Here is a 12,893-nt window from a genome sequence, read left to right as displayed (position 1 = left end):
AACACTCTGATGTGTGGTATCGTTATGGTCACATTGATGTTTGGTACCGTTATTGACACTCTGATGTTTGGTACCGTTATGGACACTCTGATGTTTGGTACCGTTATGGGCACACTGATGTTTGGTACCGTTATGGGCACACTGATGTTTGGAACCGTTATGGTCAAATTGATGTTTGGTACCGTTATGGACACACTGATGTTTGATACCGTTATGAACATTCTAATGTTTGGTACCATTATGAACATTCTGATGTTTGGTATCGTTATGGACACACTGATGTTTGATACCGTTATGAACATTCTAATGTTTGGTACCATTATGAACATTCTGATGTTTGGTATCGTTATGGACACACTGATGTTTGATACCGTTATGAACATTCTAATGTTTGGTATCGTTATGGACACACTGATTGTTGGTACCGTTATGAACATCCTGATGTTTGGTACCGTTATGGACACAATGATTGTTGGTACCATTATGACCATTATGATGTTTGGTACCGTTATGGACATTCTGATGTTTGGTATCGTTATGGGCACACTGATGTTTGGTACCGTTATGAGCATTCTGATGTTTGGTATCGTTATGGTCACTCTGATGTTTGGTATCGATATGGACACACTGAATGTTGTTACCGTTATGAACATTGTGATGTTTGGTATCGTTATTGACACGCTGATGATCATGTTTGGTACCGTTATGGACAAACTGATGTTTGGTACTAATGTCGACATATCGCTTTTTGGTACCGTTGTCGACACAACGATGTTTGGTACCGTTATCGACACACCGATGTTTGGTTCCGTTGTCGACACATCGAGTTTTGGTACCGTTGTAGACCAAACTCAACTCAGCGATTATTTCCCCACGGCTACTGGCGATGACCACTGCCATCTCTTGTCAATACAACGGTGTATGAAATCACTGTCGACACATCAATGTTTGGTACCGCCATCGACACGTGGTGTTGTCGACACACCGATGTTAGGTACCGTTATCGACACAAAGGTGTTTGTCAACGCACTGATATTTGGTACTTTTGTCGTCACAACGGTGTTTGGTGCTATTGTTGACGCACCGGTATTGGGTATCGTCCGACACACCGATGTTTTTTACTGTTGTTGTCACACCAATGTTAGTACCCTTGTCTTACATCGGTATTTGGTATATTTGTCGACACAATGGTGTTTGGTGCCTTTGTCGACGCATCGGTGTTTGGTATCATTGTCGATACATCGTTGTTTTGTATAGCTGTCGACACAAATGTGCTTGGAACTGTTTTCAAAACACCGGTGTTTCATTATGATATCAACACACTGCCGTTTGGTACCATTGACAACTTAAAATAACCCTATAGGCAACGATTGGTTACTACTTGTTCCTATTGTGAAACAATGCTAATTTTGGTTTGGCTATTTTAGAGCAAATGTTCTGTTTTTATATTCCCTGATGCACCTATTTCCTATTTCTGCAATACTTATTTCACTCATTAGAAATCCTAATTACCCATTTCAAAATTACTTATTTAATATTCCAAGGCTACGTTTTCCCTGTTTCAGAACTACTATGGTTCCGCGAAGGCGATCTTCTCCGACAACCCGCTGGGTCTCACGTGCGGCATGGTGTGTCCCACAAGTGACCTCTGCGTGGGCGGCTGTAACCTGTACGCCTCCGAGGAGGGGCCCATAAACATTGGGGGGCTGCAGCAGTTCGCAACAGAGGTGGTTGGAATAGACATAGGGTCGGGTGGTGGGAATGGGATAGGTGATGGTCTAATGGTGTTCCTTTACATTTACATATTTGAGAACTAATGGTTTCATATTTAAGGTCTAATATGGGGCCGCGAAGGCGATCTTCTGTGACAACCCGCTGGGGATCATTATAGGATTGGGTGTTTGGGAAGGGATGGGTATTGGTATAATGGTGTGCCCAACCATTTTGTTAAAAACTTTTACTTACAAAAGGATTGACACGTAAACATTAGTAGGTTTTGAAACGCTTCGCACATTAGCAACCGAACAGGATGGGTATGCACATGGGGTTGGGTTTTGGTCGTATTATCTACCTTTGTTTGGAACGGTTGGAACATGTATTATTACTTAAAAGTGTCAATTAACATGGGATTCTGAAGCTATTCTCAACCGATGTTGATCGGGGCTACGAAATTCGGAGTCATTGTTCGAGGCGTAGGGCAATTGTTTGGAAGAGGGGCGCATCAATACACAAAAATAGGTTAAGGAATGATCCGAGCGCATGGTATTGTTGTTGCTAATAAGAGAGTTTGTTCTGTGTGTCGTTAATTTTGGGTTGTAATTTTGAGGATTATTCGTGGATAATGATGGGCATGATGATGGGAAGAAAGTTTGTGGTCATGTAGTAAGAGCGACTGTAATACTAATGAATAAATAAACAAGAACCAATAACAAAGCATACATTTGTTATCTAAGCAATCGCCATTTTTTTGACAACAGTAAATAAATCTCAAATCGCTAGAATAGGACCAAATGCACAATATACATCTTACCTTATTACCGAATCATTTAGGTCTTCAAAGACATGCGCATCCCCCAAATTCGCGACCCGAGTCTTCCGGCCCTCTCGGACCTGCCGGCCAGTTTTCGGAGCAAGGTGGCGCTGATTGGGTGTGGCCCGGCCAGTATAAGCTGCGCCACGTTCCTCGCTAGGCTGGGATACAGCAATCTTACCGTGTTCGAACGCGAGAATTACGTCGGCGGTCTGAGGTATGCCATCGGTGTTTTTCATGAATTCTACTGTTGGAAAATGATAATAAATGGAACGAATATTTGTATACGCCCGTCTCTTGACGAGACGTATTATGGGAACACCATGGCGGATGGGCGGCGTCTTTCTGCTCATGAACTCGTGCAGTTTTTATCGAATCTTCACCGAACGTTCTGCAAATGTTCATTGACATTGAATGAGGCAATGTCCATTAACTTCCAATTAGCATCGGGCACCTCAGAATAATTGCCCATTGTGTATACAAAAATAAGCAACTCACAATTTCCGCCGTCCTAATCATACACTCATCGATTCTTCTCTTACCTTTCTTCAAATGTTTGTTGATATTTAATGAGGGTCAAGTTCGTTAACCAGCTTAGTCGCGCAAGGCACTTCAGAAAAACTACCCTTTGTTTAAACCAAAAAAATATTTTCGAAGTTTCATTTACTCATTCCTTTGTATAGAATATTCATCAGACTTTCCATGTATATGTTTTTTCCATAAAATGGAGGTCTACCTATGATAACCATAAAAAATTGTGGCTTTCCCATGAGGTCCATTCTTTACAACGGGCGTTTATTTCTTTCTATAACCATTGTACCAAAATAAAATAACATGGAGTGAAAAAAAGTATGTGCAAAGTATGCCTGCGATTTAACAGTACATATTTGCATTTTCAGACGGGGTGATCACGTGATAGTCAAGATGGCGACGTTCATGCCGAGGCAGGTATTATACGCAGTTTTGTACCATGTATTACTTGTATTTATTTTTTAAATGCTGCTCACTTTCCAGCAATATCAGCATAAAAATGTTCCTAGCGTTTATTTCGTGTTGATATTCGCTCTTTATCTCGACTTTACTCGTTGCAATATTTCTTAGCGGGATGACCTAATTTAAGCTCCGCTAAGAAAATTTGCGGGGAATAAAGTCGAGAAATAAAGCGAATTTTAATACGAGATAAACGCTAATCACATATTTACTGATATGATATTGAAAGTGAGCGTCATTTACAAATTATACAAAAGTAACAAAGGGTATAAAATGGCGAAAAATAACAGTCTCGGCATGGACGTCGCAATCTTGACTATCACGTGATTACCGCCTTTTATATGTAAAATATACTTGCTTGTTTGTAGTTCGATGTTTATGAGCCCCTTCATCACAAAATGTCATTATGATAGAACTTCGTGACGTGTGTTATTAACATAAAAGGGAATTTTTTCACACATTTTGGCATATATTGAAGTTTGTAATTAAATGATGAATGTAAAAATTGGAATTAAAAAGCTCCAGTAAAAAATAAGAATACAATTAAAGAAAGACAAAAACGTAACCCTCAACTGGGCTCGAATCACTGACCCTTAAGGTAAAAGTCTTCCGCTTAGACCATTCGGCCATCAGTACTCATGTAATAAGTAATGTATTTTATCTTTATATAAGCAATCCTTGTAGTGTCATAAAATATAACGACAACAACAGAACTCTCCAAATAATTCAATCGTTGCGCGTTGCAACGCTTTATAATATTCAGGTTTTTAAATCGTCAAAAGATTAATAGAATGGATATTTTAGAGCTTGGTAAATGTTCAGTATTACTGTTTCCTCACAAATATCATAACTACAACGAAAATTTGCGATTCTTAAACATAGTTTTTGATTTTGTCAATTTACCAAAACGTGAAAAGGTCCCTTTAAGACTGAACATCTATGACGCACCCGTGTTCACATTATGTGGCGTTGGCGCCGATGGACCTCGTTAACTTTTAAATGGATGAAAGCGCTTGTTTTTTCCATGTTAGCTCCGCGGAAATCCCCCAGTACCGGTTGCCCTACAGCGTGGTTGACTTTGAGGTTCAGTTGATGAAAGACCTCGGCGTCAAGGTTGGTTGCGTTTGTTTGTTTTGTGGGATGCCAGTACTAGATTTACGACATACCATACTTGCAGAAAGAGGCATGTTATAAAACTCTCCCAGAGTAATTACGTGTACTTTAAACTTATCAAAGACCTTAAGGACAAAAAGGGGCATGTTATTACAATCAAGAGAAGTTGACTAGTAAGCTATTGATCGACGGGAATGTTGTGCTGTCGTCTCCATCTACTCTGGGGAGCAAGAAAAGCGTACCAGCTCTGGCCGTTTTTTTTTCGGAATATTTAAAGCTCCCGAGTTGAGAATATTCATATCATTTTAAGCTGAAAAAGATCTTATTTAAAAAATGTATTGTAATTGATACATGTCTACCCCGTTACGTCTGTTTATTATATTGACCATTTAGGGATGGCGAGTTTTAAAGCCAACCCCTTCCCGATATGAGTTAATTGGTTATTCCTGATACTAAATCTGGAAAAGCCAGCAGTTGTATCGTTTCGATGATATGAATACAATGTCATTGTTACAGATTGAGACAGGTCGATCACTGAGTACGAAGGATCTGACATTGAACAAGCTAAAGCAAGACGGGTACAAAGCAGTGTTTGTTGGGATCGGTAGGTGGTCTTTAAGAATGCAAAATCTAGGGTAGATAGCGAAGTCAGAATTTTGATAAGAAATGGACAGACCCCCGTTATAGAAAAATTAGTTAAAAATGTATATAAATTTATAAAATCTACATATTGTTTGAATGAAATTTGAAATGAATGGCGTGTTATTCTTCAACAAATCTGACTTCATGGTAATGAATTATGTTTTCTTCAATGTTTATAGGCTTGCATTCTTATTGCACACGTATTTATTTTTTGCACTACACTTAATACGTCGTCTCCATCTGACAAAACAGCATAGCGCACTATGTTGTGATTAAAGATGTTAGCGTTACAGCGCCTCAGGAAAGGATTTTGATTTTTTTCACAACAGTAACGTTGACTAGATGTTCATATGTGTCGTGTTCTGAGAAAATTTGGCATAATACATGTGCGGAAAGTGTCGTCCCAGATTAGCATGTGCAATTCGCACAGGCTAATCAGGGACGACACTTTCCGCCTTTATGCCATTTTTTCGTTTAAATGAAGTCTCTTCTTAGCAAAAAACCAATTTAGGTGGAAAGTGTCGTCCCTGATTAGCCTGTGCGGACTGCACAGGCTAATCTGGGACGACACTTTACGCACATGCATAATGCCCAGTTTTCTCAGAACGCGACTCATATATACATAATCATGCGTCTGTACATAATGTACAGGCTTGCCTAATCCGAAAAAGATTGAAATCTTCGAGAACCTCACGGAGGATATGGGTTTCTACACTTCCAAGGACTTCCTGCCTAAAGTCTCCAAAGCCAGCAAGGCGGGAATGTGCGCGTGTAAGTCGCAACTTCCGGTAATCACAGGAAAGGTGGTCGTTCTGGGTGCCGGGGACACAGCGTTCGATTGCGCTACGTCCGCTCTCCGTTGCGGCGCAAAGAGAGTGTACGTGGTGTTCAGGAAAGGGTTTACCAACATCCGGGCAGTTCCCGAAGAGGTGCGTCTGCAAACCTGTTTTTAAGATAAATAATTTTGTAATTACGTAATTTCGTAATGATGAAAGTTATTTATATCAAATGAAGCATCGAATTCGTTATGTTTTGTTTGTGTTGATATATCTCAGTGTTGTAGTCAGCCATTTTCTCAGTCTGACGTGAACTTTGTTTTTCATACACAACAATCTCAAAATAAGTTTCTTCTTCATCTCAAAATAAAACGCAAAATTATTGTTTTAATACAGTCAAACGTATCGTGGAATTTTTTTTACCAGCTTCGTTCCACGCGTACTCGCTGATTCTCATGTTGACGTTTATCAAAATGGTATAACTATTTATTTTCTGCAGATGGACCTTGCGAAGGACGAAAAATGCGAGTTTCTCCCGTTTCTTGCTCCGCGAAAAGTTACAGTGAAAAATGGCCGGATATCCGGTATGGAATTCGTGCGTACTGAGCAGACGGATGACGGCGATTGGGAAGAAGATGAAGAGGAGATAATCCGACTGAAGGTTGATTACGTCATTTCCGCTTTTGGTTCCGGTCTTACGGATCCTGACCGTAAGTATAATAGCTATTTTCGCATTTAATGTTGCTTTTTGTATAAGATTGTAGATTACAGCAACCTAATATTCTGTACATATCACATTTCATGAATGTATGTTTTTCTGTTTCAGTGATAGAATCCCTGGCCCCGGTGAAGATCAACCGATGGGGGATACCGGAAGTGGACACGGATACCATGCGGACGAGCGAGCCGTGGGTGTTCTGTGGCGGCGACATCGCCGGCGTCGCTCAAACTACCGTCGAATCCGTCAATGACGGCAAACAGGCGTCATGGCACATGCATAGATACCTGCAGGTTGGGGAAAAACCTTGTGTTTTGTAATCGACATTATGATGTAAAGCTAATCAATGTTTAGCTTATCGTCGCCACTCGCACCTCACGAATATGGGACAGCGAGACTATACTCAGATGTATCATTACTGAAGAACATATTTTGTAGAGCTAAATGACATATTTCTATCCAATATGACAGCCATTTGATAGGAAGGGAATCGTAACCATGCGGTATGACACTCGCTGCTGGGTCGGTTTGACTTTCTACTTTCTGCCTCTACTTCCCGCCCCGTAGGAAATCGTTCTAACCACTATGCCACCGAGACGGTTATTATGTTTGTGCGACCCTATTCAATGTTAACCCTGGTCGTTTAATTTCTTTATTTAACGTCACATATGATAGCGTTTCAAAAGACGCCTTTTAAAAATATTTTTTCTTAAAATTGTTTCTTTTATTAACCTCCACGGTTTCTTGAATGTAATTAGCGCCACCGAATTCCTTATAATTTCTCAAGATTTTCACTTGTACGTCCTGAAAAATCGAAAACGATAAGATCATTTCAATGAGCAAATCCACGTTTTCAACTGAGATTATCATCATAATCAGGTTATAATTCGCCCCTTTACAGTTACTTAGCAACGAGTCAGTGCCGGAGACGCCAGCGCTGCCGCGGTTCTTTACGCCGATCGACAACGTTGACGTGAGCGTGGAGATGTGTGGTCTGACGTTCCCCAACCCGTTTGGACTGGCCAGCGCCCCGCCCACCACGAGCAGCGCGATGATACGGCGCGCCTTCGAGCAGGGCTGGGGCTTCGCGCTAACCAAGACATTCTCATTGGATAAGGTATGTCCGTTATGAGTGTTGTAGGTGAAGTATGTCGAAACTTAGGTCGATGTATTTGGTTCAGTAAAAATATATGCCTTTATGTTCAATGATAAGCCACTGAAACTTGCAAATACTTTTGCACTTACGAGGAAGCTTTAATTGGATAAAAAATCAACAACTTTCCATTGTAAGTTAAGTTTCATACTATTTACTTTAACTTCTTTGTGCCCGAAACCGGATGCTTGTTTCTCGCCAGCTTCAGTACGTTTCATCGGATAAGTCAAAAATGTATGCCATAATTAGTTAAATGTGAACCGAGTTTACTAAGAATTGTTGTTTCGAAAGCCAGTGGCTTAGCTGTTTGCGACGCTTCTTCACTAACAATATTTTCATTTTGTAAAAACTAAGTTGCTCGTTTTGAAATTTCAAATCCATTTATGAAATCTCGATTGTTCAGAAAGCCCTACTGATCAACAACAACTAAATTTCAGGACCTTGTTACCAACGTCTCCCCTCGAATTGTGCGGGGCACCACATCCGGTCACATGTACGGGCCGGGGCAGGGCTCGTTCCTGAACATCGAACTTATCAGCGAGAAGACGGCCGAGTATTGGTACCGAAGTATCACGGAGCTCAAACGGGACTTCCCGAAACAGGTATTCGTTTTATTCACGGACGTTGTTAATTTTGTGCACTACCTATTTTTGTGATTTACTCTTAGATTATTTAATTGTTACCAGTCCAATTTTTTCATAGCTTTTAAAAACTTGCGTCGCCACATTATTGTCACCGATTCTAAAATTTGTCTCTTCCGATTCTCTACGTTTTACTGTTCCTATTTTGGTCGTTCCTGAAAGCCAGATTTATAATTTTCACAATTTTTTTTCTCCAATTCCAAATATAAATCAACGGATAAGCATTTGTCCAACGTTCATGGTTTTGAGTACGACGCTAGTATGCGAATGTTGAATGCGTAAAATTCTTTTGTGATTTCGTCCATTAATTTTCAGCGTATGGAAAATATACGTGTTGTGTGTAAAACTAAAATGCGAATTAATAACAACTGAAAAACACAGTAAAATGCAGTTATTACAAAATAGTAAAATTATGGTACAGAAATATACTGCGGAATAATTTAAATATTGAGAATTATATTTTAAAGGGATCTTTTCACGCTTTGGTAAATTGACAATTTGAAAAAAGTTGTTTCGGATTCGCAAATTTTCGTTTTAGTTATGATATTTGTGAGGAAACAGTAATACTGAACATTAGCCATGATCAAATATAGCCATTATATGCATCTTTTGACGATTTAAAAATCTGAAAACTATAAAGCGTTGCAACGCGAAACGATTGAATAATTTGGAGAGTTCTGTTGTTGTCGTTTAATTTTGTGAAACTACGAAGATTGCTTATATAAAGTATAAAATACGTCTCTAATAGATAATTGGCAGGATGGCCGAGCGGTCTAATTGGTTTTTACTCCAGGACTCGAGGGGTCACTGGTTCGAGCCCAGCTGCGGGCTACTTTTTAAAATTTTATTCTTGATTTTTTACTTGAGCTTTTTAGATCTAATGTTTACATTTATCAATATAAAGCATATAATGACACACTTCAAAACATGCCAAAATCTGTGAAAAGGCCTCTTTCAGGTTTAAAGGTGTAATATAATTATCTTTAAAAAAATATTTTTCGTATTTTTTATTTTGATATGAACACTCATTTACCCTTTAAAGGCGTCCTGTGCCATCAATGCGACCCATTTCAATGTATCTGATAGTTTACACAACACACTGATGGGGTATCCATTATTATTTTCAATCATTCCACGGGATCCTCCTCTGTGATTTCCAGATCCTGATCGCCAGTATCATGGCAAGCTTCAGCAAGGACGACTGGACCCAGTTAGCCATCTTGTCCGAGGTACGGACGGCTTGTATGTTCTATTTTAACCCATTTATGCCTAGTGGACTCTCCAATCCTTCTAAATTTAATCAATTTATTTCCAAAATTAGGGATGTCTAGTATATTTATTTCTATATTTAGACTATTTCTTACAGAAATTCCTGTAAGCAAACAGCGCAGACCCTGATGAGACGCCGCATCATGCGGTCTTGTGTGTTTGATCCAATCAAGAAACAATAAATGGGGCTTAAGATGACGATACTTTGATATTCAATTGCACAGTTTGTAACGATGGGTGGAGTTTAATTGTGAATGACACACACAAATCATAGACAGCTGAGCGGTTTTAACTTCAAATAGTCAACGCCGATAAAAATTATTACAAAATATACCACAATTCGACGCAATGCCCATGGTAATGGCAAACATTACGGCTGTTTTTGTTAATTTTTTGTTATTGTTATTGGTCGTGTTAATTAAGATATAATTGTATAAGTGTGTGTGTGTGTGTATAGGTGTGTGCGTGCGCGCGTGTGTGTGTGCGTGCGTGCGTTAGAGTGTGTGCATATGGGAAAATGTAATCAACAATACATTTATATTGTTAAATACTTTCTGTTAATAAATATTTGTTCCTTGAGACCATTTCAATATTGGAAGAGAAATTAATAATATAAGAGAAGTCATATAATATACTTGCTTTTTATGACACTTTTATTACACTATTACAGTACTCTTATGTCCGTCAAAGTCTACATGTTTGCATTATAATGTAGAAATGCATTATACATACCATAGTTGTTTGAAGGCCTCATTGAAAATAAGATTGCAATAGTTAAACTGTCTGCATGACTTCGTATCAATGTGTTGTCTTAATGAGTTACCTTCGGAAATAAAGAGATTATTATTATTATTATTATTATAAACATTTTAAAGACGCGCAGACTTGTTCCATTATTAGAGCGCTCGATAACAAAACCAAGGATTGCCTGTTTGATTTCCGGTCCGCTGCCATATTTGTGTAGGGATTGGTCATATAGTTTTTATTGCCATTCTGCCTCTATTTCTGATTAAATTAGTGCTGTTATCTGCTACTTATGTACGAAGGTGCGAATTTTTGCGAGGACTGATAAGTGGAATTTAAAATGTTCAATCAAACTGAGGGATATCATTTGCTACATTTGATATTCACTATCAATACATTGTTTAAAACGAAACGGAGTTAGAAAACACCATCGAGGATAGAATAGAAAGCTCACTCTTGCAATCGAAACCTTTGGTACTAATACAAATAACAACATAAATTTAATATCTTTCTCACCACTCTCACAGAGAGCCGGTGCAGACGCCCTAGAGCTTAACCTGTCGTGTCCCCACGGGATGGGTGAACGGGGGATGGGGCTGGCGTGCGGACAGGACCCGGAACTCGTGCGCAACATCTGCCGCTGGGTGCGCGACGCCGTGAAGATCCCTTTCTTTGCCAAGCTGACCCCTAACGTGACCAATATCGTCACCATCGCCAAGGCGGCACAAGAAGGTGGGCCCAGTAGAGTACTGTCAATTCATAATATGTTAACTTGTATATTGACACTAGTTCTAAACGTAACACACTGGCGCTAAAACTGAGGGTTCGAATGTTCGATCCCCTACTCAACCCTTAACTTGTTACTCGTCTTAAACACGAGACGTCACGCTGTTGATCAGTGTAAAGGATTGCTTCAAAGTGACACAAACATAGCTAGGATTGTCTCTGGAACGTGGCGTCTCTGTCTTGCCCAATCACCCGTAACCCAACTAGGAAGTGCCCTGGTGACGATGGAAACAGCACCATGTATGATGAATCTCAAAATATGGATATTTATATTATGTAAATTAGATAAGGTATTTTCCGCAACACGGGTTCTGGTTTTAAGGTATAAAACTGACCTGAAGTGTTTTTAAATCTCATTTAAATTAATGCTTTTTGTCCTCTACCGGTTTCACCGGAGGGGACTTATGGTTTGCGCTCTGTGCGTCTGTCTGTCTGTCTGTTAGTCTGTGAGTCTGCCTGTCACACTTTTCTGGATCCTGCGATAGCTTTAAAAGTTCTTAATATTTTTTAAAGAAACTTGCAACATGGATAGATGACAATATGGACATTATGCACGTCATTTCATTTGTTCTTACGTCAAAAATTCTGGTTGCTATGGCAACAAATAGACTAGAAATACTGCTCAAAATGATGGTTTTCTGGATCCTGCGATAACTTTAAAAGTTCTTTATATTTTTTTCATGAAACTTGCAACATGGATAGATGGCAATATGGACATTTTGCACGTCATTTCATTTTGTTCCTACGTCAAAAATTGCGGTTGCTATGGCAACCAAAAAACTTAAAAAAATCTGAAAATGGTGGAATTTCTGACAATGGTGGAGCCGGCAGGGGACCATATTGCTTGATAATAGCCTTGTTTGTTTATGATTACTGAACCGTACACATTTCGTTTGTTTGACATAGGGGGTGCCGACGGTGTGACGGCCACAAACACTGTTTCCGGTCTCATGGGACTAAAGGGGAAGGCCGAGGCGTGGCCGAACATCGGGAAGAGCAAGCGGACCACCTACGGCGGTGTTTCCGGTAATGCCATTCGACCGATCGCTTTGCGCGCCGTGTCTGCCATCGGTAACGCACTTCCGGGATTCCCGATACTGGCTACGGGAGGCATCGATTCTGCAGAGGCGGGTATGCAGTTCCTACACGCAGGGGCGTCCGTTCTGCAGGTAAAGAGATGCATGATTTCGAGTTTAATGAAAAATGTCATTAAAAAAACTTTTTTTAATTTATAAAACGTCTGATCAATATGAACACGTTTGAACATTATGTTTCATTTTCTGTTTCTGAAAGCCAGTCTTAATTTTTGATTTTTTTAGTGAATCCGGAATGTTCAAATTTTTTGTAACAAAACCACGAACCTTGGGGTACATTCCAAGCTGACTCTTTTAAAAAGAATTTTTTTTAACTTAAATTATTTGAATGAGCCTTATTATTTGTACATAAAATATGCCTATTTTCCTGAAACGGAGGGTAAAATATTGTTTAATGCAACGTTCGAGAGGTCTGGCTTGCATCTGTTGTGTACCCA

The 12,893-nt window shown here is 39.5% G+C and overlaps 1 protein-coding gene across 1 annotated transcript in view; it reads left to right on the top strand.

Moving 5' to 3' along the window:
* The window catches only part of LOC127855252 (dihydropyrimidine dehydrogenase [NADP(+)]-like), a 31,488-nt gene that overhangs the window by 12,717 nt on the left and 5,878 nt on the right, over positions 1 to 12,893 (top strand). The window contains exons 5-16 of the mRNA XM_052390689.1: positions 1,566 to 1,727; positions 2,551 to 2,747; positions 4,552 to 4,633; positions 5,150 to 5,237; positions 5,927 to 6,204; positions 6,551 to 6,761; positions 6,878 to 7,062; positions 7,671 to 7,886; positions 8,360 to 8,524; positions 9,724 to 9,792; positions 11,104 to 11,308; positions 12,269 to 12,531. Of these exons, the coding sequence (XP_052246649.1) occupies positions 1,566 to 1,727; positions 2,551 to 2,747; positions 4,552 to 4,633; positions 5,150 to 5,237; positions 5,927 to 6,204; positions 6,551 to 6,761; positions 6,878 to 7,062; positions 7,671 to 7,886; positions 8,360 to 8,524; positions 9,724 to 9,792; positions 11,104 to 11,308; positions 12,269 to 12,531 (2,121 nt within the window). The remainder of the gene's footprint in view (positions 1 to 1,565; positions 1,728 to 2,550; positions 2,748 to 4,551; positions 4,634 to 5,149; positions 5,238 to 5,926; positions 6,205 to 6,550; positions 6,762 to 6,877; positions 7,063 to 7,670; positions 7,887 to 8,359; positions 8,525 to 9,723; positions 9,793 to 11,103; positions 11,309 to 12,268; positions 12,532 to 12,893) is intronic.

This window comes from Dreissena polymorpha, chromosome 13 (genome assembly GCF_020536995.1).
Source record: "Dreissena polymorpha isolate Duluth1 chromosome 13, UMN_Dpol_1.0, whole genome shotgun sequence".
NCBI lineage: Eukaryota > Metazoa > Mollusca > Bivalvia > Myida > Dreissenidae > Dreissena > Dreissena polymorpha.
Note: the sequence above shows the minus strand (reverse complement) of the source record. Positions and strands in the feature narration are given on the sequence as shown.